Source organism: Amblyomma maculatum, chromosome 1, assembly GCF_055883805.1.
Source record: "Amblyomma maculatum isolate TAMU_Amacu chromosome 1, ASM5588380v1, whole genome shotgun sequence".
In the NCBI taxonomy this organism is placed as follows: domain Eukaryota; kingdom Metazoa; phylum Arthropoda; class Arachnida; order Ixodida; family Ixodidae; genus Amblyomma; species Amblyomma maculatum.
In genome coordinates this window covers 69,909,515-69,935,103 of record NC_139344.1, presented here as the reverse complement: position 1 = coordinate 69,935,103, position 25,589 = coordinate 69,909,515, and the positions used below count along the sequence as shown (strand labels likewise).

The following is a 25,589-nucleotide window of genomic DNA, read 5'->3' as shown; positions in this document are numbered from 1 at the left end:
TCAGCACTGTTTAATTCATCAGTTGACAAGTGTGCTTCTGCCAGCAGTGAAAGAGCACTAAAAAAGGGTTGAGGGGAAGCCTCAATTCGTGAGCCGAGCCAATGTTTCAACAAAGTTTCCTTGTTGAAATGTTGGCTCGGCTTGTGAACTGAAGCTCCCCCTCAACCCTTGTTCAGGACTTTTTTCATACTGTGTAGCCATCTTTTTCCTCTTGTTTTACCGTGGTTCTTCTGCCAGCAAGTAAGACAGCCATGACCTCATGGTAACTTGGCCTTAGATATGCACTTTAGAAAAGCCCTGGGTTTTGCAAAATGATGTCTGCATTATGGTGGCGGAGCATTGCAGACTTGTCCACAATGTCTCGGTAATGCTGGTGGTGCTTTTTTTTTTCTAAGGTGAAAACCTTTCTTGGCTCTTAAGTGGTGTTTCGACCACCTCATGGTCTTTAACGTGTACTGACATCACACATTACACGGGTGCTTTGTTTTTTGCCTCCATCGAAAAGAGACCTCCATAGCCAGGATTTGATCTCACATCCTTAAGTTCAGCAGTTGAGCGCCTTAACCACTGAGCAACCGCAGCGAGACCGAAAGTTCTAGTTGTAATGAATCCAGCTGTGCCGGCAGTGGAGTATAGAAATCCTTGCCATCAGATTATCTTTTAAAAGCAGTGCACAATGTTGAATGCACTAACTATTTTGGGAATCACAGAAAAAAGTTCCTAACTTAGCTAATCATATTGTCCGCTTTATTAATATGGGCAACGTCAATGATGTATCGAAGTATCTGGTATATATATTGGAAATCAATTTCAGTTCTGTATCATGTATCGGTATTAGAAATACAACTGTTGAGGGCAGTGGTACCGAAAACACTTGTTTGATATATCATGCCGAACTTTCATTTATACAGTTGTCTTTGGTACTTGAAAGGAAGAAAAAGAGAAAGGCACCCCAATCAATTTATTAGAAATCTCTGCTGAAATGGTAGCTTCACTTCATATTCTGCTATCTTCATTTCTTTTCTTTTTTTTTGATAAGGTAATTCCTGCTACTTTCTTTTTGAAAAAAAATTAAGAGCCACTGGAATAAGGGTGCCGGTATTAAAACTTTGGTTGTTCTTTTCAAATTCTTCTATGCACTTATCTTTTAAATGTGCATAAATACTTAGTTTGAGTTAAGGAAAGTGCATGAATTTTTTTACTTTGATGATTCGGCAAAATGGCCAAAGCAGGAACTCACTTTTGTGTTGGCTGCCCTCTGTTACACTCGCTTTGTACTGGCACCGATCAGGGCTTAGTTTGTGAGATAAATTTGAGATCACAAATCTAGAATGCAGATTGGATCTCTCAGTACAAATACTGTGGCAGATGCTGAGCTGGAAATTGTGTAGCACAGCTTGTGTTGTTGTTGTATATGAATTGTGCACCAAATTGGTTCATTTCAGCAGTTATCAGTTCGGGCAAGGGCAATTGTAAATGGTCTGCCTGTTGGTCTGGGGCTTTGTGGTCCTTCCATTGGGATGAGCCATGTCTTGATGTTCATTCTGCCTACATTTCTGTCATTCATTCGTTCTGTCATACATTTTTTTTTTTTTCTTGATGTCTTGCTGCAGCCTCAACCTGGCTAATCAAGGAGCCCCTAGTGCCCTGGTTCGTGCAGCCCTGGCATCTTGTAGCCCTCAACAGCAGCAGCAGCAACAGCAGCAACAACAACATCAGCAATTTAATGCTCAGGCTGCAGCACTCTATCGTACAACCAATCCTGCCATGGCTGCCATACAACACTGGGCAACACCGATGACCACACCACCATTCCCAGTGGCTCGTCCCAGCATTCCTCCACCCATCCCTTACAGAACTATGGCCAGGGCAGGCTACGATGCAGGTATCAGTACACTTTCTAAACAATTTAATTCAAGTGCCCACGTAGGTGCACTCACTAATCTGGCTAGCGTGTCTTTGTTTGGATGCACCAGCATATGTATAGGCACGGTCAGTAAGTTAACACAAGAAGAGAAGAGTGTGATAAGAAACTTTAGTAGAGAGTAAAATAATATGCATAGGTGCACCTCTGGTATCACTTGATGCGACTGCCTACTTAGCATAGTCCCTGGCAGTGGTGTTTGCCGTGCAAAAGTGATGGTGCATGATGACACCACAGTTCCAAGCACATGGTGCAAGCACGCATCAGAGAGGCAAAAGCTTGAATTACAGGCCTGAAAAAAGCTTCATCTGCACTCATTTCCACTGCTTCCTGAAGACAGTAAAATGTGGAATTTGCAGTGCAGTATGGAATCCAGTGGAATATCAAAAAATGGCTGGTATGTAATAGATACCTTAAGCTTGCTGTCCTCTCTAGCTCTTTGTTTTCAGAAGACTAGGCCTCTCAAAAGGCGTTAGTCTCAATCAAAAGCAGACAAGCGGGCTTTTGAGAGGTGATGTCGTCATTCAAAGGAGCTTTGCAGCATGTGAAGTTAATTCAAAACAATTGAAATAGGGTGCAATAGTTTTCAGTTTTAGGATGATAATATAGTATTTCTCACATATATTGTACCTTATCTAGAAGTAACAGTTCCTGAGGGAGAAACTTTTAGAAAGCTAATTGCATCTGAGAGTTGCGAGTTTAAATACCCACTTATGTTTTGGGGTAAGTTAACAACAACAAAAAAAAGTCTTTACTGTGGGATGTAATGCCTGCATACTCAGTACAGCTAGTGAATCTACATACTCTCCCCCAGTTCAGAAAGAAATGAGCTGAATAGATTTGCAGCTTAGTTTCTTTTAGTTCTATTAATTAAATTGGGATGGGAAGTTTCAAGTAAGCCATATGGATGTGATCATGAGCCGTTGTTGTAAGGATATCGTGATCACCACCAGCAATCTGAAATAAATGAGTATACTGAAAACTTTGACTAGCTGGAAGGGCACTCTTTGTGACTTTCGTCTTTATTGCAGCTTGATCAGCTATCCCCGAGCTCTGAAAGGCAGTGAGACAGAACTGTAAGCCATAGTGGACACCAGGTTGCAGTGAGGCTGAAAAAGAAAGTGTGTGGAGGGGGGTATGTGCATAACACATCAAGATAACCTTTTAATCTCTAAAAAGACCAGCTCTGAAGCACAATAGTATATATACACCATAAAAGAGTTTTCTGTCATCTGTGAGTAGCTCCACAGTATCTGTTTGTCTAGTTGCAGTTGCTTTCACGTCACATTTCTTCTATTGGCAACCACTGGTGCACAGGCAGGCACATATATTCAGCAGACATCTGGTTCCCAGTTCTTAAATTACAATCATTTAGGGAACAAAGAACGAAAGCACTGCTTAGGGTCGTGAAAAATTTTTTTAAAAAAGGCAGACGAAAGAAAATAACAAGCAAGTTGGTGAGATTCATGCAGCATATATGCATAAGCATTACATTTCTACAGCATGCAATGTGACTGTGTCATTGCCTACATAAAGAAATGACAGAGACATTCATGTTTGCTTCTGAATAATATATTATGTTGAAGCATTTTTTTTAGGCGACTTTGGCCATATGGAATGTCCAATAGCTTTTAAACTAGGGCCACGGTTTTTATTAGCCCACATTGTTAAATCACACACAAGTACAACCGCTTCGAAGACAGGAAGTGACTGCTGTACACATGTTTGGCAACTTTTGGTAGTGAGAGGGACCCGAGTGTTTGTGTGCCTGCAAGTGCATCTCCGACCAATCAGTGCCGAGTCATGCCGCCTGTCAGCTCCCCCCTTCTAGAGGCGTGTTCATGTTTTTTTTTTTCGACGCTGCGAGGCTTAAAGCAGTCGATGCTGCCAGACATTATTTTCCAACATGGGGATCCAAATGCTCGCACTTTAAGACAAAAAAAGATCAGTGATGAGGCAGTTAGCATGTAGCTATGGGCTCTTGGCAGGCTGATAAGCATGACTAATAGCTGTCATCATCATGGCTGGTGATAATATGCAGCCGGAGACACCATTGGCCTGCTGATCGTCAGCATGCCTACCATTGCGCACATATTAGAGCTGTGCGGGAAGCAATATAACAGGCAGTGTGAAGCCCATGGATTAATATTTCGGCAATTGGTTGCTTAGCAGCGCATACCTCGGCATGGTGCCACTTTGGGTACCCGGGCAAATGAACTGATGGCAGCCAGGGAGTGGCCAAATAAACGAGCATTCAGTGACGTTGGCTTATATGAGTGTTTGGAGGGGATTTGACAACAGTCAGAGTTATCCAAATTTAGAAATAATGGGGGCTGTATTAACAAGGTTTTACTATCTATGCGCCAAGTCCTTATCACCTGTTAAATTATGCACAGGGTATTGCTATTCACCTACACTCAGTAAATAATTTTCAATTGAATTTCTTCTGTCATACAGTTTTGTTTTGAGGTTGCAGAACGATGGTTGTGACGTCACAGGTGAGTATAAGATTATGTGAAGTGCATGGACATTGTAGTATAATGGCTCTTTTTTTATTTTTTATAGCTTGGTGTATGAGTTTGTGTGAATTATAACTACAAAGCAGAGGATATATTGCAGCTTTTATATGTGTCACATGATCGCATGCTCACACTTGTGACATTGCAACCTTTGTTTGGAAACCTGAAGCCAAAACTGAAACTTCAGAGTAAATGCAGTTACAAAGTATTAAGTGTTGGTGAATTCCGTGTGGTGATCCATGTTTACTAATGCACACAGTTCCTAAGCAAAATTATGGTAGGAAACATTTAGTGTCTTCCCATTTAGTTAGTCACTCAAGAAGCTTCATTTTCCGATTCGAGGAAAATTTGTACAAAAATATTTGGACCGATAGCCTATATGGCTAGTATCCAGTCCACTACAAAAGATAGCATTTAGGCAACCGCATAAGTATTGTGCAAACAAAAATTTTAACAAATTGTCAACGTTAAATTAAAGACAAAATGTGAAAAGTTATGAGATAACCAAATAATCTGTATCCAGTTGAATACAAAGCAATGCATTTGGACGAATACATTAGAAATGTACAAACCAACTTTTGAACAATGCAAGAATAGGAGGTTCAGACAAAATGCAAACAGCCGAACTATATTTCAAAGTCATATTCGAAGTTGATTGTGCAAAAAAACAACAACAAAGATTTGTGTGTGTGTGTACTATATAACTTCGAAGCCACGTTAAAATTTCTCTCGAGTCTTCATTCAGTTGGAAGTGTATTCCAGACTTCCGCGTCGACATTGTGTAGCTTGAATTCCTAGATGATTGTATGGAGTATCAGGCTTGATCTGATTTGCAATTTTCGGCGATTATATGTTGAAGGTGTTGACGAAACAGTGGTGGGGATAGGGTATCAGCTTCTTCAGGCATGTTCTTGTGTGTGTTTTCCAAAAATGAAAGCAGATTATCTGTGAGCAGCTCTACTTGTTAAGCTAAGCTAGCTTGAAATGGTATTTTACTCATGCAGGTATGCTCCATTCACAAGGGCAGTTGCCACTGCAAGCACAGCCACAGTGGGGCACTTCCTGTGTGCCTGTTCTTCCTATCTCCTCTATATCAAGTAAGGTCCTTTTGGGTGGCTCAGAAAATCAGTGCTTTAAATTTGTAGGCACCAAAGTATGTTGCGGTTATAAAACCTTTTGGATTTTTAATAATATTGTGCAAGCATCGGCTGATAGGCACTAGCTGTGCCGGAAGACAAAGGAGAGGAAACATGCAGGGTGGAGGGCATGCCCACAATTGCTTCTGTAGTGAGCATCATCTGCTCAGCTGTTGTGATTATGAAAAGCAACCTCTGCCCATTATTGGCTTTATGCATTACAGTCTCAGGAAGTTGCGACCAGTCGCTTTTATACACTGCATATAGTGCAGGTGATACTGACAGTAGCACGCATTTGCAGTGAGTATATCTAAAGAACAGCGTTGGGAACGAGACGGAACACGAAGAACAAAGAAGTAACACAGACACAGGCGCTGTTACTTCTTCGTTCTTCGTTTTTCGTCTTGTTCCCAGCGCTGTTCTTTAGATATGCAATACTAACTAGCCCGACACCTCGCTCTCTGCAGTGAGTAGCCTAACGTGCCTAATAAACCACCTGCAATTGTTACTTATGAAAAACTGATTGTAGAGTACCTTTGATATTAGCGCTTAATTTAATAGTATTAAGAGAGTAGTTACTTAATATTGTCCACCCAAGTACAGTCAAACAATGAAAAGCTATTCGGCTTTTTCATATACTTGATAATTAAAGAAAAATTTGACGTCCGAGGTTCGAGTGCAGGACTACTGTCTACGTGAGGCAGCTTCTCTGCCACAAGAGCAGTAATCACTTGTTTCTGTGGCATTGTAGGCTTTGCATAGCAACTTGGCAATGTGGTGTAGCCTCATGGGTATAATTTTTAATCTTGTAAAATGCAACATAGCAGATTGGTTCTCTGGTGAAGTGGATAAACGAGCTTGCTTTAGTTGCACGAGTTCCTTGTTCAGGTCTTTAACTTCGGAGAAGATTACGCTGCAGATTGGCTCTTTCTTCTAGTAGATGCAGGAGCTTGTTCCGAGTACTGTGTGTGCTATCTTGTGTCGGGCTCCAGATTATTTTAGAGCGATAGCTCTACCCGACGCAAAAGCAGTGTTTCATGTTGTGCCAGGCATTTTACCTTCAGCAAACCTCAAGGTCAAGGCTTCAGAATAAAACCACTGCAGCAGCAGTGGTGGCTAATGACTTTGACCTTAAGCGTTGGATCCACCTGCGAAGTGGTAGTTGACAGATGACATGGCTGAGAAGTGTTTCATCGATGGGTTATGTGACTGTATGAGACCACATGTATCACAAAGTTGGGAGGAGCTGCCGTGCCGGATTGTTAATCTGAGGTGGGAAGGTGGGATAAAAATCAACCTTCCAGGGCTCTTGGACAGCGAGTCAGGCATGTTATTCCTAGGCCATACCGGCATGATTGTATAGTTTGGTTGAAGTGGGGCATCGTATCCTTGCCGGCTGGTTGCTTGCGACTTGTTAGGTGGATAAAATGGTAGCTGACAATTCTATGCTAACATCAAAAGATTGTGTGTGCGATCACTTTGTATAAAGAGGCTGCTGAGTCTAAGCCAGCCATGAATGAGGAGCTCTCAGTGCTGCTAAAAGTCAGCATTGCCAGCTATTGGTGGAATTGGATCACCCAGTGGATACAGCTTGCAAAAAAAACGGATTGGTGAAGCAACAGCAGTGAAAGCAAGCCAATAGAGAATTGCAGACCAACGAGAAGTATGACTTGTAGCTGACCGGGAATGGGCCCGGGAACGAAGGCACACAAAATGTGCATCGGACGACGTTGCTTGAGCTAGTATGTAAGCATCTGATGTCGCCAACGACCAAAAAAAACCTTTAGCATGACCACAAAGAGAGATCGCTCAAATTTTGGTTTAACCAAGTTGCACCGCTGCTATTCTATTTTATTTTTTTATCGTCCATTGATTTCTGTTTGGCTGTTTTAGCTGTAAACCATGGGTGCATTCCTATAGACTTCTCTTGGGATAAAATGACATGAGGACATGGTAAAGGACATGAGTTATATAGCTGAAGGAGGAACATTGTCTTAACAGCAGTAACTTTTTAGTATGGGCTAAAGATAGCTTTAGAGCAGTGTTTACATATGCTTTATGTTTACTGTTTGCACAAGCGCTCTAATAGTGCTGCCTACTTCACTTCTAACTTTTTGTAGTATTGGGGTTAATCTCGCAAGAATGCGCCACGGGGGGACTAGACGCTACAGTCGCCTTCTAGCCCCGACGTGCAGCCCTAACAGACAGAGCTGTGACCCCCAACCCGCGGTGCGAGAAATCGCTACTGCGGCGGGTTCGAGCCAGAGGGGACAAACACCGAGTTACCTACTCGAACAGTTTATTGTGCTCGAGTAACGGCAAGGAAAATACACTAAAGAACAACCGCCGTGTAGCGAGCGAACGCCGCATATGGGGGTGAAATAGAACCACCTAAGGGAGAAGCACGCACGAGGAGTGAGAGGTAGTCTGCTCACCTGCGTGCGGCTTCGTGCTCAAGGCCCGCGGCAGTCAGTGCGCGCTGGACCGGGAGCAGAGGGTGAAGGCGGCAGTCTCCCGACGGCAATGCTGATCCGTGTGCGTGCACGCCCAACCGTCAAAAGACACCGAGGGAGCTGCGACAGACGCGCATCTCACCTTGGCTCGGGGAGAGGAGGTTTCCCGGGTATGCCAGTAGGAAAGAAGGAAACCCGTGCGGTGTCGCCGCGGAAGCCTGGGAGGATGGGAGGGTGGCCAGTGTGCCCTCTCCTTGCGGTCCTCCCCAAGAGCGCACGTAATCACGCGTGTTAACTACGGGGCAGGGGATTATGAATCCCCACATCCCCCCCTCCTTAAAACCGCTGTATCACTATTTCCGAAGTGGGGGGGGGGGGGGGGGGGGCTGTTGGTTCTTAATCTCCCATCAACTCCGCTAAATCCATCAGCGGGTCCGCCGATGATGTCGTCGAGAGCGATGACGGGGTCCATTCTGGCGCGCTCGGGGACAGTCGGGACCGACCCGGCCGCGCGGGGGAAGGGCCGCCAGGAACGCCGCTGCAGGCAGGCCCCTCCGCTGCTCCGGTGGCGCTCAGCTGGCTCGGCCCCGGCAGCGGTGACCCCGACGCCCCAGGACCGGTGCGAGCGATCGCCAGCAACCACTGCGCGTACGCCGGGTCCTCGGCGAGCCGACGCATCATCTCCGCAGCCGCGGGGCCGAGCTGTGGCAGGAATGATGACGGCGGCGTAGCAGGCTCCGCCCGGTTCCTCTCGTCCCAGCCGCGGTGAAGTCTGGAGCCACGGTAACTTGCGCTGGACAACACCAGGCCTCCGCATACACAAAACACGGAGCCGGGCGCCGGAGGCAGAGAGGCGCCGTTAGCGCGGCGATCTTCGTCCTCCATGGTCCGGCCCTGGAACATGCTCAGCAGCCTGTGGTTGTTCTTGCTGCGGGGTGTTCGTTCTTGCACTCTCCAGGGCCGGTCCGAGAAATAACTCACCGGCGCCTCCGTGCCCCTCTGGTGTGTCCAGGTTGCAACCGAGCGCGTCTCGCAGTACCGGAGCGGCCCGAGCGTCCCCCAGCATTGAGGGTAGTCGGGCGGGCGGGCGTTCTTCTTCGGGGGGGCCTCTCGGAGTCCCGTGCTCCGGATAGTAGCGCCTCTTTCCAGCGGGTCCCATACTGGCCGGGCGGTGGTGATCATTGCGTCCCTGCTCCTTATGGCCAATGGAATTGGGCTGTTGGGCCTGCATCGCTTCGGGGTTTGCGTCGAGCAGTTAAAATTTGCCTCCGGCTTGTTCAACGGTCTCGTGACAAGTGCGCTGTCCGCGGGGCTTGTTTCGCGCGCTTTTCCCTCTCCGCCAGGCACACCCTCTCCCTCATTCCGCGCTCTCGGCTGTCCGCGTAACGAAAACATTGGAAAAGGAGTGCTGACCTTGGGGTTTGCGTCGACTTGCACAGCGGGGCACCAGCGCTGCCGCCCGCTAGGCCACAGCCACGAGACTCGAACGGTGCCACGGCAGCCCCTTCTGCAGCAGCCCTCGTCATGGTAGTCGCAGGAGCCCGTTCCAAAAACTCTGGCTCGCCTGCTCCGCGGTCGACCCTGAAGCCGTCTTTCTTCGTGGCCTGCTCGACGGTGACAGCTCGCTCCGGGTTCGGGAATGTGGTCCGTCCTTGGATGGTTTGCTTCTCGATGCTGCAACGGTCGTCGTGGCCACCGCCGGCTCCCCTCTTTGCTGGCTGCAATGCTGTCTTTTCCCTAGTTACATTTTTTTTTCTTTCTTTTTTTTTTCTTCTTCTCTTCTTCTCTTTTTTTTTTTTTTTTTTGAACCAACTCCCACTTGGACTTTTCCAATGAGAAAGCGCGTGCTTTCTCCGGAAGCAAAATATACTGAATATTGACAGGGCGTCACGTCCGTATTCAGCACGAGAAATTACTCCCTGCGCATTGGTCAGAGTTACGTCTGCCTTGGGCGCAAGTTGTAACGAGGCGCGATGTTCAAACGACGACATCGGCCTCCCGGTACAGCTGCCTGCTGGCGAGGGAGTGCGTCCTCTTCGGGCCACTCATTCCCTCTGTCAACGTAGGGTTTGAGATGACAGACATGCACCGGTCCGCCGGTCGGTCTTAAGAGGGCTCACCAGCTGCAAGGCAACTCAGATTTGAACTTTTTTTGTCGATAGATGGCAGCACTTAAGCACCACAAAAGGGAGGAAAGTTCTATTCCCCGTCCAGGTGTGTAAATTACACCGTGACACGAAAGTGTTACTTCTTCCGCGTACAAAAAGTAGAGCCGAGAACTTTCAGTTGATATGCGGCCAAACCTGGGGGACCGCAGTGGGGGCCAGAGAATGATCCTTTTCTCCAGTAGCGCACCATTGTAGTGTTTTCCAGTTTGGGTCGCCTATGCCCCCTCCCATCTTTTGTGCGAAGGAAGATGAGGAGGAAAGGCAGGGAGGTTAACTCATAAAAGAAACCGGTTTACTACTCTTTACAGTGGTAGGGTGATGATTCTTTGCAGGCAGTACTAAGCAGGGCTGGTTTCGACTAGGGAGAGAGAAAGGTGTGAATCATCTTTTGACAAAGTTGAAAACGTGAAGGGAACCTTCCCCCATATTAGACTTTGGTTACTGGAAAACAATCCATTGTGTTGGGGACCCTAGTATTCAGCCCCCAGATAAAAGGAAAGAAAGGAACTCCTAGTGCACAAAATCTTGTCTGCTTCCCTTTCCAGCATTGCCTCGGTTACATAGCCACAGAGAGGTGTCCGCAAGTGTATGACCGTTTACTTTGCCTAGTTGCCTGCCAGCGTTCACGTCGCCGAACACATATATCTTCCGCTCCTTCGTACCAACAAGACATGTGTGTTTCGTTCAATCCTTGATCGTGTGTAAAATGAAAGCAACGACGGGATGTGGGCGGACAGTTGGCGATATCCTGTACAAAGAAATCACATCTGAAGCCATAAGGTACGGAAAGGACCACGAGTGCTTAGCACTAAAGCAAATCGAGAAGGAATGCAACGTTGTGGTAAAAGAGTGCGGCCTGTTTGTTGACCAGGAAAACCCCTTTCTTGGCGCTTCCCCTGACGGACTCATTGGGGAGGACATCCTCGTCGAAGTCAAGTGTCCGTACTCAGCGAGGGACATTACTCGACTAGAAGGAGTTCGCGCCAAAAAAATAACCTGCTGTGTCGAAAACAAGGACGGAAGATTGCAGCTGAAGACTAACAGCAATTATTGGTACCAAGTACAAGGCCAGCTGAATATTGCTCGCCGAAAGTGCTTGTTTGTAATCTGGACCAAAAATGGCATGAGTATTGAGGTGATTTCCAGGCACGAATCGTTTTGGGAGGACGAGATGTTGCCACGTCTCAAAAAATTTTATATGCACTGTTTGCTGCCAGAACTCGTGGACCCAAGAAGAAGCCGTGGCCTTCCAATTCGCGAACCTCATTACATTGTCGAAGCACAGATGACTCGCTCACTCAAGCGACCTTTGAATGCAAAAACTAAAAATGAAGACAGCCGAGAAATCACCTTTCCTGACTACAGAGCATCTTTCCCCTTTCCTTTTGTCACTGTCACGATCATGTATTGGAACAGGTTTCTTGCTACTGGTTTATTTTGTTCAAATAAAAAAAAATGCAATCTAAACAGAAGGAAAGAGGGGTGGTGGCCACGCCACCCGCGTATGATCTTTTGTACGCAAAAACGGGGCAGCAACCCTAAAAGGAAATCTTCCAACCAATTCCGACTGGTTTGCAAGCTGAAATTCCTTACCTCACATGATTTCCAAGGAAGGCTTAGTAGGCGCCCTACTTCGAGTTGCATTTTTTTTGTCGCTGTGTATTTTGCAGTGTGGTGCAGGAGGTCCTGCTAGCTGCGGCGCATACCGAGCCGGCTCTAAATGGGAGAATAAAGGCAGTGGTCGAACGCTTGACTTAGCGAAACCGGTTTAGAAGTGGAACTAAATGATTTTGCCTGCCAGGCTACTCGCCTTTGAGGTCATGTTATTTACACGACGGACCGGTTCGACCAGTTCTCATGAGGCCGGAGCTACAGTACAGCAGAGGTTAGACAAGAAAAGGAACGAAATGATTATTTCACCCCTTGCCTTGGGAGATGTCAGCGTGTATAGACCTTTCCAACCTGATTGAAGCCATAGGTACCATAGGGCTCGCTGGATTGATTTTTCAGCTGATCCGTGGGCAATGCAGCAGAGTCTAGGCAGGAAAAGGAAGGAGACAGGATTCTGTCCCCTTGCTGTGGGGAGTGGATGTTCGCTTTTCATGCGGAGGTGTGAAGGGGGAGGTTGGAGAAAGGGTGCGAGGTGATTAGAGCTCAAGAGCCCACTTCCCACATCATGGGCACAAAAGCCAACAAAGGCTCATCTCCTTTGCTTTCCTGTCGCGCCTCTTCTACATGCACAATGGATAGGTGCCAAGGATGTTTGCTCCTGCCTTCACTTGTATCCTACTATAGGTCGCCTGAACCACTGCACACCTTTGTTGGGGTGGGAACAATGCTGTGCTCCCACATAAATGGCCCTGTGAGTCACTTATGCTTTGGTGCGAAAAATGTTATATCCTCGGGCAGCGTGGGAGGGGTTCTTCTTGACTGCGCCTGGCATCTCACTTCACAGCCCAAGCAAGAAAAAAGGACAGAAAGAAGTCAAGTTGGTCAAAATTTCGAGAAAAACATGCGCGCACTAACACTGACAAGCAAGAGGTTGGTGGTAGAGTGTAGTATTGTCTAAGCAGTTTGACACCAGATGGAGCCATGACGCAAATAGTTAAATTTGGCGCGAACTTCAATTCCCGCAGAAAATACATTCACAACTTTCAGAACCTGTAAAACGCTAACAATAGGTTCGATATGGATAAAAATTGCAGATTAACAATTAGGAAAGAAAAAGGGAGGAAATGTTGCGGAGGAAATTTTGATGTTTAGCCTAGTTTTTTTATGAGATGACAAGGAAGACCGACATATCTAAAAACGCAGTTTTTAGGAATATTTGTCTCTGATTTGAAATAAAATGAAGCCTTAAAAATAAAATGTGCCCGCAACATTTCCTCTATTCTCTAAAGACGAAAACGCTGCCACAAACCCCATGAAAATTTAACCGCATTTGGACACGCTAGAGCTTCTGAAAGTTACCATGTATTTTCTATGGACGTTGGCACTGGTGAGCCCTCTTAACTTCAAGTCCGCCAGCCTCTACACGAGCGAAGAGACCTTCTGCCAAACTCGGTACGGTCCTGACCATTTTGGCGTCAGAGAAGCGGAGAACCTCTTACTGGCGTCGCTCAGGACATGACTGCGCCTCAACACGAGATCACCCGGTTTGTAGTGAATTTCTCGGTGAGAGCGGTCATACTGCGCTTTCTGCTCGGCGCGAGCAGTGCTCAGATTCCGTCGTGCTTTGTCCAAAGCCTCCGTCATCTTCGCGCGCAGCCCGGTCGCGTAGTCGGCGCGTGCCGATCGAGCATTCGGGTTGTTGCTACGAACCTGTAGAGTACGGTCTACGGGGTTCAACAGCTCCCTGCCGAGGTTGAGGGCGGCAGGTGTGTACCCAGTTGAGCGATTCACGGTTGATCTGAGAGCAAACCCAATCTCGGGGAGACGGGTATCCCAATCACTGTGCGTCTCCGCAAATGCAACTAGCATGTGCTTGATGTTGCGGTTCACGCGTTCCGTGGGATTCGCCTGGGCGTGGTACGTGGTTGTTCTCTTGTGCTTAATGCTGAGGGCAACACAGGAGTCCACGAGCAGCTTAGCATTGAAGTACGACGCATTGTCCGTTATCAACTGCTCGGGGTAGCCAAACCGTGTAAACACCTCAACCAGCTTCCCCATGATTACGCGTGCCGTCAGCTTTCTCAGTGGGAAAAGCTCCACCCATTTGCTGAAATGGTCTGTGACAACGAGCAGAAAGTGGTTCCCGCTCGGGGTCCTGGGATAGGGCCCCATGACGTCACAAGCCGCAATCTGCCAGGGAGCCTGGCTATTGATCGGCTGCATAAGCCCAGGTGTGCGTCCACTACGTGGCTTGACCCTTTGGCACACGTCGCACGAGCGGGTGTAGCGAATCACCTCCCGCTTCATGCCAGGCCAGGTAGTGAAGCGACACAACTTAAGAAAAGTCTTAGGGCCGCTCGCATGCCCAGCGATGCACGTGTCATGAAAGTAGCGTAACAACGCCTTTCTCAGCGTGCGTGGGATCACCACCTTGAAGGACTCGTGTGTATCCTTCTCGGATGGGAAGTATCTCAGCAGGACGCCGTCAGAGTCAAGCAGATAGGAATCCATCGCGCTCACAGCATTACTAGCTGTGTTCGAGCGCCCCGCACGGGCAGCAATACCAGCTGCCTCCATGTGCGCCGCGGCCGCGCCGCCCGGCTCCCTGAGCCCGTCAAACACTTTCTGACAAAATGGATCCTCTCGCTGAGCCTCTAATAACTCCCTTCTGCTGAACGCGCTCCCCACTGAACTGACGCAGTACAAGTGGTTAACGCTTTCGCCCAGGGAAGGCGGGTCGGCCGCGCTTCCCTCGGGGCTATGAACGAGCGTAGCTGCAGTCGCGCTGCTCCGACTGAGGGGCGTCGCGGAGGGGGTAGCAGGGTTACTGCCCCTGCCGCCAACGGGTGCGCGTGAAAGCGCGTCTGCCACCACGTTGTTCTTACCTCTCCTGTAGTGAACGGTAAAGTCGTAACGCTGGAGAAGTAGCGCCCATCGCGCTAGGCGTCTGCTCGGCTCGCCTAGGCATCTCAGCCATGTGAGTGCCATGTGATCAGTCTCAATTACGAAAGCGACTCCGTCGACGTAGTAGTCGAACTTCCGCAGAGCGAAGATAATCGCGAGACATTCCTTCTCTGTCACGGAATAATCTTCTCTGCGGGGGGACTTCCTCTCGAGACGCCGAGCTGTGCGGACGTGCGCCGTATAGGCTCTGGCCTCGCGACCAGTTTTCGTCAAATTTCTGTGACTTTGGCCCTGTGAACAGTGTTAAAGATTCGGAAGGGTGTTCCATGCCAACCGATACCGTATTTCGCCTGGTACGACCACTGACAATCCATTTTTCGGAACTTTAAGTACCAGCACTTGGTGAACTGCGTTTGGCCTAACGTTAGGCCAAACGCCGGTGTCGAGCCGCCGGGACCCGCGCTCGCTTTCGCGAGTCACCGAGGGATACTTGCATCATGGTCTACACCGTAGAGGGTGAAGACGTTACTCCGGAGCAGCTTGCCGAAGGAGGATGGCAGACTGTACTAAACCTGCAAGAACGCTACCGGCGCCGTGGCCTGAAGGAAGACGGCCAAGCGAGCCAAGACCTGATGGACGCGCGCGTTCCTCATAACCAAGGCAAGTCCAAACCCTCTCCTCTCGAAAATCGGAGGAAACCACCTACCCGACGTAGAAAGGCACCGCTCCCACGGCTACCAGCAGACAACTATAAAGTAGTCGTTAGGCCTAGAGGCATGGACTTGCGCACCATCGCGCCACGCAACCTTCTCAGAGCTACCTGCATAGCAGTTAACCTACCGCTTCAAGAGGTGCTGGAACAAGACAGCCTTCATGTTAACACAGTTAACAACTCCTTCACGATAAGCACACCGCATAAGCTCAGGGCTTCGGTTTACAGTAACCTGCGACGGCTCAAGTTGGGCGAGAAAGAGTACGAAGTGACATCGTACGTGTCAGCGCCGGACGACTCTACGAGAGGTGTCATTTATTATGCGTATGACGGCGGAACTCCCGATGAGGTCCGACAAGGATTCCTGAAGCGCAACCAAGGGATTCCGGTGGTGGATGCTCGTCGCCTTGGCCAGTCAATGTCCATACTGGTGACGTTTGCCAGAAAGAAAGCTCCAGACACCATCTACTATTAGGAGAGTCCTTTCCGCGTACACCCGTACAGAGAGCAGGTGGAAACCTGTTTCAACTGCAGAAGAGTCGGCCATCGGGCGGATGTCTGCTACAAGCCCAGGACTCAAATTTGCCGCAGGTGCGGTGAAGAACACCTTCCGCCAGCCGAGGGGGAAGCTCACACCTGCACGCCGAAGTGCATTGTGTGCAAAGGGGCCCACAACACCGGGAGCAAGAACTGCAAACATCGCTTTGTAGAACGCCGCCCTAAACACAAGCAACAACACAAGAACCTGAACGATGAAGTCGACCATCAGTCCGAACACACGCCGCGCTCAAGAGACAAAGCCGGTAGCTATTCGTCGAGCCACCATCGAGGAAGCAAGACGCGCCACAGGTCGTCCTCCTTCCCACCACTGTCATCTAGCCAGGACGCCAGTTCGAGGCAGAGAAGCACGGACCGACGGCAGCGTTCGAGCAGGAGCAGGAGCAGAAGCTGCTCAAAGCAGGTGAGCTGGCCGGATACAGCTTCCCAGAATTACACCGCTCGGGAGAAGGAGCTCTTAGCTAAAATACAGTCCAGAGACGCAACGATTGCGCAAATGCAACGGGAAATAACAGAAATGAAAAGTCTATTTCAATCTTTGCAACCACCCGTAAAACCTACGCCAGTACCCCGTGCGCCTTCATCCACCACGCTAAGCGCCATACCCTCCACCAGTAATGCAATGGAGACGGACAGCCGCATTAACCTGAAAAGACCGGCTCCTTCCGACGAGGGTTCCGGATCGAAACGCGCTGCAGAAGCTTCTAAAGATGACAACCCGCAACCCACTACCAAATCTAAGTCAGCAGACACGCTAAGAGCAGAATTGAGCGCACTCGAGAATAAATTTAGCGGTCTCGAGGAAAAAGTTAACGTTCTCACGCGCGAAGTAACTGAGCTGGGTTCAAACATCGCTGGTTTTTTTCAGCAAGTAGTGCAGCGTCTCGCGGCCCTGGAGGCAAGCCGTAATGTAATGCCGGCGTCCGCGACCCTGCCCGTAATTATTCCTCCCATGTCTCAAAATGGCCCCTCGCCAGCAAATTGAGGTATGGCAGTGGAACTGCAGGGGATTCTGCAACAAACGGAGTAACCTGTTGTTTCACATCCAAAGCTTACCTAAACAACCAGACGTAATAGCCCTTCAAGAAGCTAGCGGTCCGGCGAAATTACCGGGCTATAAAGCGTTTACTCCCCACTCCAACGCAGGGACGACAGCGACTGTCCCATTCACAGCGACATTTGTTCAATGCAACATTACTGCTATACAACACACGATAGACAGTTCTAGCGAACAGTACACGCTACTTGAAATTGTGCCCAGAAGAAAGGGTGAGGCAAATCTTTTCATACTCAACCTGTACAGTCCACCGAAAGACAGAGGGTCAGGAATTCCCGACCTACTGTGTAAAGCAACTCGACTCGCCGCAGGAACGCAGCTCCTTGTGGTAGGCGATTTTAATGCCCACCATTCGGCTTGGGGTTATCGGAAGAACAACCCCAAGGGTACAAAGCTGTGGCAGTCTATCCAGAACCTGGGCCTCACAATTCTTAACAATCCCCAAGAAATCACGCGGGTCGGCAACAGCATTAGCGCAGATGGGTACAAAGCTGTGGCAGTCTATCCAGAACCTGGGCCTCACAATTCTTAACAATCCCCAAGAAATCACGCGGGTCGGCAACAGCATTAGCGCAGATACCTCGCCCGATCTCACACTAACCAAAAACATTAGCGACGCCTGCTGGTCCAACACCAGAAACACACTAGGGAGCGATCATTACATAATAGCTACAACATTTGACACAACATTTCACAAACTGCACCACATGCGCACACGCATCACCGATTGGGATAGGTTCAGACGCTTACGAGAGCAAACTGCCCCCAGTCAGATAAACAACCTAACGGAGTGGATTGCTGCACTTAAAGAGGACGTCAAGACCACCACGGTCGAGACGCCGACTGAGGAGCCGCACCAGAGGACTGACTCCAAACTCCTCCACATCCAGCCAGCCATGCCAGCCATGCCAGCCTACTAAAACGTTGGAAGAGACAGAGACACAATAGAAATCTACGCAAGCGTATAGCGCAACTCGAGCGCCATATCGAAACATACACTGTAGAGCTGCAGGAAAAACAATGGGGCCAAATCTGTGATAATATGAACGGGCAGCTTGGAAACAAAACGACATGGTTCTTCCTCCGACACTTGCTCGACCCCACACAGACAAAACGCACACAGCGAGACCGACTCACAAAATTAATTCACCAATACCAGGGTACGGACGCTGAGCTACTTGCAGAACTGCGAACACGCTACCTGAGCACATCCCACACAGACCCTCTACCCGCGTATGAGGGTCTCCCCAACGACACCCTGGACGCCGACATAGCAGATGCTGAGGTCTGGTTTGCTCTCAGCCAGCTCCGTACCACCACTGCGGCGGGACCTGACGGGGTGTCAAACAAAACGCTCCGAAACCTAGACCACACGTCTGTCGCGGCCCTGACGGAACTAATGAACACCTACTGGAGGGAAGGCGAGATCCCTCAGGAATGGAGGCACGCGCGGGTCACCTTCATCCCAAAACCAGGCAAGAAACTCTCGATCAAAAATTTGCGCCCGATCTCCCTCACGTCTTGCATCGGAAAGCTAATGGAACATGTCATCCTTAACCGACTGCAAAATTACGCGGAAGACCGTGACTTACTTCCTCCAACAATGATTGGCTTTAGGGCAAACTTGTCCACACAGGACGTGATGCTACAGCTTAAGAAGGATGTTCTGGACCCTCCATGTGGAACTGGGACGAAGGCGGTACTCGGGCTAGACCTGAGCAGAGCCTTCGACAACGTCTCGCATGAGACAATCCTCACGAATCTCTCTCAATTGGACCCTGGTGAACGGATATTTAATTATGTCCGATCATTCCTATCAGAGCGGACAGCAGAGCTCACTCTAGGTAGCCTTAAATCAGATCCCATTCCTCTGGGAAGCTGGGGCACACCACAAGGCTCGGTGCTCTCGCCTTTCCTATCTAATCTTGCACTCATTACACTTCCCCCCAAGCTCACTGCCCTGCCAGGGCTGCAGCACACCTTCTACGCGGACGACATCACCCTGTGGGTAACCACGGGGAATGACGGCCAAATAGAGGATACGCTGCAGCAGGCAGTCGACATAATCGAAACCTACGCGTCGGGAGCGGGCCTTGAATGCTCGCACGCAAAATCAGAATGCTGGTTTTCAGGGCCAAGCCGCGAGGAAGAAATGCAAACCAGGCCCCCCCGATCGCCCTGAACGTATGTTTGAGAGGCCAACCGGTCAGGAAGGTTGAAACCATGCGCATACTGGGCATGTACATACAAAACAATCGCAAAAACACCGAAACAATGAACAGACTCACTGCCACGGTGAATCAGACTGTACGACTTATCAGACGAATCGCCAACAAAAGAAAAGGAATGAAAGAAAAAGATCTCTGTCGATTAGTCCAGGCTTTCGTACTGAGCAAAATTGTCTACTCTCTCCCGTACCTGAAACTGCAATTCGCAGAAAGAATGAAGGTCGAGAGCGTAATCCGACAGGCCTACAAGGCTGCCCTTGGGCTTCCGCACAGCACGTCTACGGAAAGGTTAGTGGCCCTTGGGGTTCACAACACACTTTCGGAGCTGTGCGAGGCACACCTTGTCTCCCAGCTTGGACGACTCACTCGCACGAACGCGGGAAGGTCCATCCTGTACAGACTACACATGTGCGAACAACTTCCAGAGAAGGACGCGAAAACACACTTACCTACACACATTAGGACAGCTCTATTCATTAAACCCTTGCCAAAGAATATGCACCCCGCGCACCACGAAGGCCGACGCATGGCGAGGGCTCGCGCCCTACATGCCAAGTACGGCCGACCCGTCAATGCAGCATACGTGGACGCGGCAGAATATCGGCACACCCAGATACAAGCGTTCGCACTGGCCGCTGTGAATGGGAACGGTTCCCCGTTGGCGGCCGCATCAATCGCATCCACTTCCTCCGAGACGGCGGAGGAAGCGGCCATAGCCTTAGCTATTGCAAACACGTCCGCCGATATTATATTCAGTGATTCTAAAACAGCCATTCGCAATTTCGCGAGGGGTCGCATCACGTCCACCTCCCTCCACATCCTCCAAAGCACCCCCTACTCCGGTTAGGGAAATTGAACTAATCTTGGTCCCGGCCCACTCGTCTAATCCGGGGAACGAGGCGGCTCACGCGCAAGCCCGAGGTTTCGTCGACCGGGCAGTGAGCGCGCCCTCCGACCCGAATTTCATGAAGGACGGGTTAATTTCTTTTCATGACATTACCCGTCACTTCAGGCTGGAAAGGCGCACATATCCGCCCCCCCACAAATCTTTAACAAAGGCACAGGAAGTTACCTGGCGCCGACTACAAACACGCTCTCTCCTAAATCCAGCGGTGCTTGCCCTGATGTACCCAGGCCAGTACAATCCAACCTGCAGTAAATGCGGCGAAAGAGCGACATACGATCACATTCTCTGGAACTGCGCAAATGATCCACCTGCGGTGGAATTAATACAGCTCCCTTCTCCCGAGCAGTGGGAAGCCGTGCTGGTCAGCTCGGACCCGCAGATTCAACTACGGGCCATCGAGCGGGCTAATAAGGTCGCCGCCAGCCATGGACTAGCGGCCATCTAGTACGTCTGTCTCTCCATCGACCTGCTTGAGCGACGAAATAAATGTTTTCCAATCCAATCCAATTCTCTGCGGGAGTTAATGAGCGGCTGGCGAACACCACCGGCCTCAGGCTACCTTCGTGCTCTTGAAGCAGAACTGCTCCTAAGCCCAAGTCACATGCATCCGTGTGGATCACAAATTCTCTGTTCAGGTCAGGCAGCCTCAGCTCTGTGGTTTCCGCGAGCGCATTAGTGAGGCCTCACAGTGCAGCCTCTTGCTCGGGATCCCAATGCCACTTCACACCTTTCCTTAACAAAGTCGTTAAGGGGGCTTGCAGAGCGGTGCAATCTAGGATAAACTGGCGATAAAAGTTCACCATCCCCAGAAAGCGTCTCAGTCCGTCTACATCTGTCGGCGAGGGGAACTTCCGAATCGCCCGGAGTTTTTCCTCGCACGGCAGAAGGTGTCCATTGTCTAGCGTGAACCCTAATAAGGTTATTCGGGTCGCCGCTGTCTGAGTCTTATTTGGGTTCAAAGTGATTCCCGCAGACCTCAGTCTTTCCAGTACGTCCCTGAGATGGCGTAAGTGCTCATCAAAGGTTGCCGAATACACCACAATGTCATCTAGGTAGGCAAGAGCGTAGTGCCACCTTGCATCACCTAGGACACGGTCCATAAGACGCTGGTACGTCGCCGGAGCTCCAACCAGGCCAAATGGCATTCGGGTAAACTGGAAAGGACCCCTGTGACAGGTGAATGCAGTCTTCTCTCTGTCACCGGTATCCATCTCCACCTGAAAGTATCCTCTACTGGCATCGAGCGTAGTAAAGTACTTCGCTCCGTCAACATTGGACACGATCGAGGGAATACTCGGAAGTGGATAGGCATCCTTCCGCATCATCTCGTTCAGGCGGCGATAGTCCACACAAAGGCGGGTAGTTCCGTCCTTTTTGGGCACCAGCACCACTGGAAAACCCCAGGGGCTGTTTGAACGTTCCACGACGCCTGTATCGACAAGTTCATCCAGAGCGTCATCAAGCGCTTTCCTCTTAGCCAAGCTGACTGGCCGGGGATTGCACTTCCAGGGAACGGCTTCGCCTGTCTCAATTTTGTTCCTTACTAGCGTAGTACAGCCAGGCCGCTCAGTGAATACTGCGTCGTACTCGTTCAAGAGCTGAGACAAGCGCGCTTTTTCCTCCCTTGACAAACTGCTCAAGTTGTTCAGCAGAGGGTGGGGAGGCCTGCCTTCCCCCGCGGCGCAGAGTGCAACCGCAAAAGGGGCAGGGGGTCGCGCGGGAGGGGAGTCAGTCCCCTCCGCGCCTTTTCTCTCGGCGCGGTTGACCGGCGAATTTGTCTGCCCGGCCAAAGGCGTTTCGAGGAGCTTTTTCGGGCGCTTGTTGCGTACGTCTGCGCGCGTAGCATCTGATAGCAAGAGTACTTCTGATGCTTTTTGAGGTTGAACGAAAGGTTTCAGGGTGCCACATGCTTGCTCCCTATATCCTCCGTTGCAGACGTCAATAACAATGCCCGTCTTAGCGAGAAAGTCTCTACCAAGAATTATTGGGACCGACAGGCCGGGGAGGTGGGTGAGGCGCTGGCGCCTGACTCGTTTCTCCCATCGCACCACAAGCCGCGCGGCACCGCTCGCGTGCGCCGTGCCGCTGGCTAGTCGGAAGGTGGGGTTGCTCTCTCGCAATCGGATCCCACTCCGACGGAGATGCTCGCATACCTTGTCGCCAAACAACGAAACGGACGCTCCTGTGTCTAGCAAAGCCATGAACTTACGCTGGACGACAGTAAGCTCAATAAGTGGCACTGGCGTGTCGCTGGGGGGACCAAAACGACAAGCCAACGGGGCGAGGAGTTCGTGTGACTAACTGAGCACCGCTGTTGACGCCGCCGGCTGTGCAGTCGTGCTCAGCGGCGGCTCCGCTCGTTTCCCGAAAGCGCGTGCTCTCGGGCAGCGGGACGCCTGCATTCCCTGGTGTAGTGCCCTGGTTGGTTGCACCGGTAGCAGAGGGCAGTCGGCCGTTGTCGGGCGGGGCTGCTGTCGCCGCGCGCCGATTGACCGTACCTCCCTGCCGGGTGTACCGTTGCAGGTGCGCGTTGCACTTGCGTCCTCGTGTCGGGATGCCGACCACGATTCTGCGTGTCTTGGCCAGGCGTAGCGTGTGCTGTACGCATGGCATACGTGTACGGGTCGAGAGCTCGGTCAGACAGGTCCCAACCGTTTCTCGTTTGTCCGTCACTGAATGCAACCAATTCGGCTCCCCGGGAACGAGGGCGAAAAGTGCCTCCGTTCCAGGCGCATCGTGGCTCAAGTGCGTGCGACGCCGGGGGGGGGATAGGTGCGCGAAGCGAGTATGTCTGCCTGTATGCGCTTGGCTGCTGAGGCGAGCTCGTCCAAATCTCTGAACTGAACTCCTCGTAGGTAGGCTGTGAAGGTAGGGTGAGCTTGTTGCGTGACACGCTCTACCTTCTCGCCTGTTCGGAGCCGAGGGGTATGCGAGACGATACAACTCGTCCATCGCCCTCACGTACTCGAGCAAGCACTCGTCCGGATGCTGAGTACGAAGCTCCAGTTCGCGCCGCAGATGCCGTTCGTAATCTGCGGGCAAGAATTCCTCGCGAAACCGCGTTCGGAACTCATCCAGCGTGCTTGACTGGTGGCCAGTGAGGCGGAACCAGCGGGCAGCCTGATCGGTCAGTGAGACTGGCATGACGCATGTCAGAATCTCACCATCGGGAAGCCCTGTCACCTGCTGGTAAGTCAGCATGCGGTCCAGGTACTCATTGGCACTGATACGATCATGATAACCGCTATAACTGGGCAAAACCACCTCTAACCTCGGTCTCGCAGCTGGCGCGGATGTGTGCAGAGTCGTCTGCACGACACCCGTGAGGCTTTCTGCGAGGCGCAAAGCGTCGCGCAGCATAGCCTCTTGGGGATTGGTCTGGCCAGAGAAATCTGGCTGAACGACCGGCTGGGATGTGCAGGCTAGCGGCCGCTCCGTGCACTCCATACCTCGCGGCATAGCGCTTGGCGAAAAGTGCCCTGCTTCGCCGCGCGTCTGAGTGAGTGCGTCGCGTGAAGCACAGCTCTGCTCAAACGATATGAGGTCACTGGGGCTAGCGTCAGACTCTGTGAATGGACCGGCTGTAGCAGATACAGCCGCGCCAATAGGTTGCTGTTGGGAAGCCATATCAGAAAGCATTAGCAGAGACTGAAAGTCAGACATGCTCGCTTCCATGGCCTGTCTGTGTCGAAAACCTGATACACAGACACTCGGTTTGTCGCACCTCTGGCCCCGGGAGGATGGGAGGGTGGCCAGTGTGCCCTCTCCTCGCGGTCCTCCCCAAGAGCGCACGTAATCATGCGTGTTAACTACGCGCGGCCCTTTATAATGGGGGCAGGGGATTATGAATCCCCACAGTAGGTATTCTTTAAAGAAGTTATCAAAATACCTCTGTACTAGACGAAGCAGTATTTTTATTGGGAAACTTGTAATTCTGCAGGGGTGGTAGAACAGGCTAGTTGGTAATTAATATTTGAAAAAAAACAGCACATCCTCAAAGTGTGGACAGTAAAGGATAAGACGACCTAGTGCTGTTTAGTCTTATCTTTCACTGTCCACGTCTGCACTGTCCTAATTCTGGCAAGTGCATTTTTCGGAACAAGAGTTTTAAAGGACAGTGAACCCAGTTGTTCTTAGCAAAAATTGATTCTCTGGATATGTCAATGTTTGTCCGCCAGCAGTAGGTGCATTTATGGCAAAGAAAATTGAATTGAAAAGTTTTCCCACCAACTACCTAAAGCTCAAAGTATGCTTACCCAAAGGGATGGGTACCACTATTTTGATACCTAGTGGTTGGTCAAGCTGCTGTTGCTGCAGGCCAGTGTAAAGGTCAGAAAAATGGAACCAAAAGCAAGCGTTTAAACAGTCGGGAGATGAGGGCAAAGGGGCCGTCACTCCTTCTCCGTACCTACTGTCGTGTGTATGTCAGAGTTGTGCTGGTGACAGCATAGAATGCAGGTTTTGAGTAGGACTATTTCGCTGATTTGTTACCACATTAGCCATACCTAGGCGTTTGATTTAGCGAGCGCCCGATGCCTCTTGAGTGGGACCAAGCCAGCAGTTCGAGTCATTCAGATTCCCGATTGAATGGGGATGAAACTGACAAGCTTTTACTTTATCTTGTTTATGAAATTCGCTACTTATGAGTTTCTTTCGAAGGAATGCATTTGCGTTGGCTGATTTCCTTACACTGTTTCATTAATATTTCTTTGTCAGGCCAATATCGCAGCTACCATGCTGCTATACAGCAACTTACTTCTCATGCTTACACAAGGTGAGTAAAGTCAAATCTTAACATGTTTGTATCCATCGCTTTTAGTCTGAGGACAACAGTCTTAAATATGGCCACAGTTAGGATGTCCATATTTGCAAGACACGTTGAGAAGGTATTATGTAACTGGAAGTTTTTCATTAATATGGCGAAGCAACGCATGCTAGTCTTGCAGTTCAAGGTTATGCTTTCTAGTATCAGTGCGGGTGCAGTATCTGAAGGAATAGATTGATCATGCTAGCCAGTGATTTCATTTTTTTAGCCATATTGTATTTAATCAGCTCTGTAAAGTGTTTAACATGCAGTGTGATCACAATGTGGTAATCTGCAGGGAAGTAATATTGGAGTATAGTATTTTCAGGATTCATGAACGATAATTAAAGCACATAATTGCACATCATGTAGGAACTTGAGACCACACTAGCGGGGAGAGGGGGGGGGGGGATGATGTTGAACTTATTTCTTAGTGCGTGAGGTACTGAAATCAGGCTATCTCTGGCAGACATAGCACCTGTGCAACTAAACTGCCACTCATGTGTCCTGGAACTCTCTCCTTGAAATGACCTCCAGGTTCGTCATTTGAAAAGGTGTGTTACTGTTCTCTCCGTGGCATCACTACGTTTTAAAGAGACACCACGGAA

General features: G+C 49.9%; 2 protein-coding genes and 1 pseudogene across 3 annotated transcripts in view; 2 read left to right on the top strand and 1 right to left on the bottom strand.

Moving 5' to 3' along the window:
- Nucleotides 1-25,589, top strand: part of drosha (ribonuclease 3 drosha) — a 164,390-nt gene that overhangs the window by 3,405 nt on the left and 135,396 nt on the right. For both annotated transcript variants that reach the window (XM_084588316.1, XM_084588315.1), the window contains exons 2-4: nucleotides 1,614-1,885; nucleotides 5,448-5,540; nucleotides 24,894-24,951. In XM_084588316.1, coding sequence (XP_084444442.1) covers nucleotides 1,614-1,885; nucleotides 5,448-5,540; nucleotides 24,894-24,951 — 423 coding nt within the window. The remainder of the gene's footprint in view (nucleotides 1-1,613; nucleotides 1,886-5,447; nucleotides 5,541-24,893; nucleotides 24,952-25,589) is intronic.
- On the top strand, nucleotides 10,907-12,867 carry LOC146202759 (uncharacterized). Its single transcript, XM_084587515.1, has 2 exons — nucleotides 10,907-11,604; nucleotides 12,837-12,867. Exons 1-2 carry the CDS (start codon nucleotides 10,907-10,909, stop codon nucleotides 12,865-12,867), a joined length of 729 nt encoding a protein of 242 aa, XP_084443641.1.
- LOC146202758 (uncharacterized) lies at nucleotides 22,519-23,840 on the bottom strand (annotated as a pseudogene).

Coding starts and splice junctions, on each gene's coding strand:
- LOC146202759 (XM_084587515.1), top strand. CDS start 10,907: ATGAAAGCAACGACGGGATGTGGGCGGACAGTTGGCGATATCCTGTAC. Junction 11,605..12,836: donor TTTGTCACTGTCACGATCAT/GTATTGGAACAG, acceptor CAATTCCCGCAG/AAAATACATTCACAACTTTC.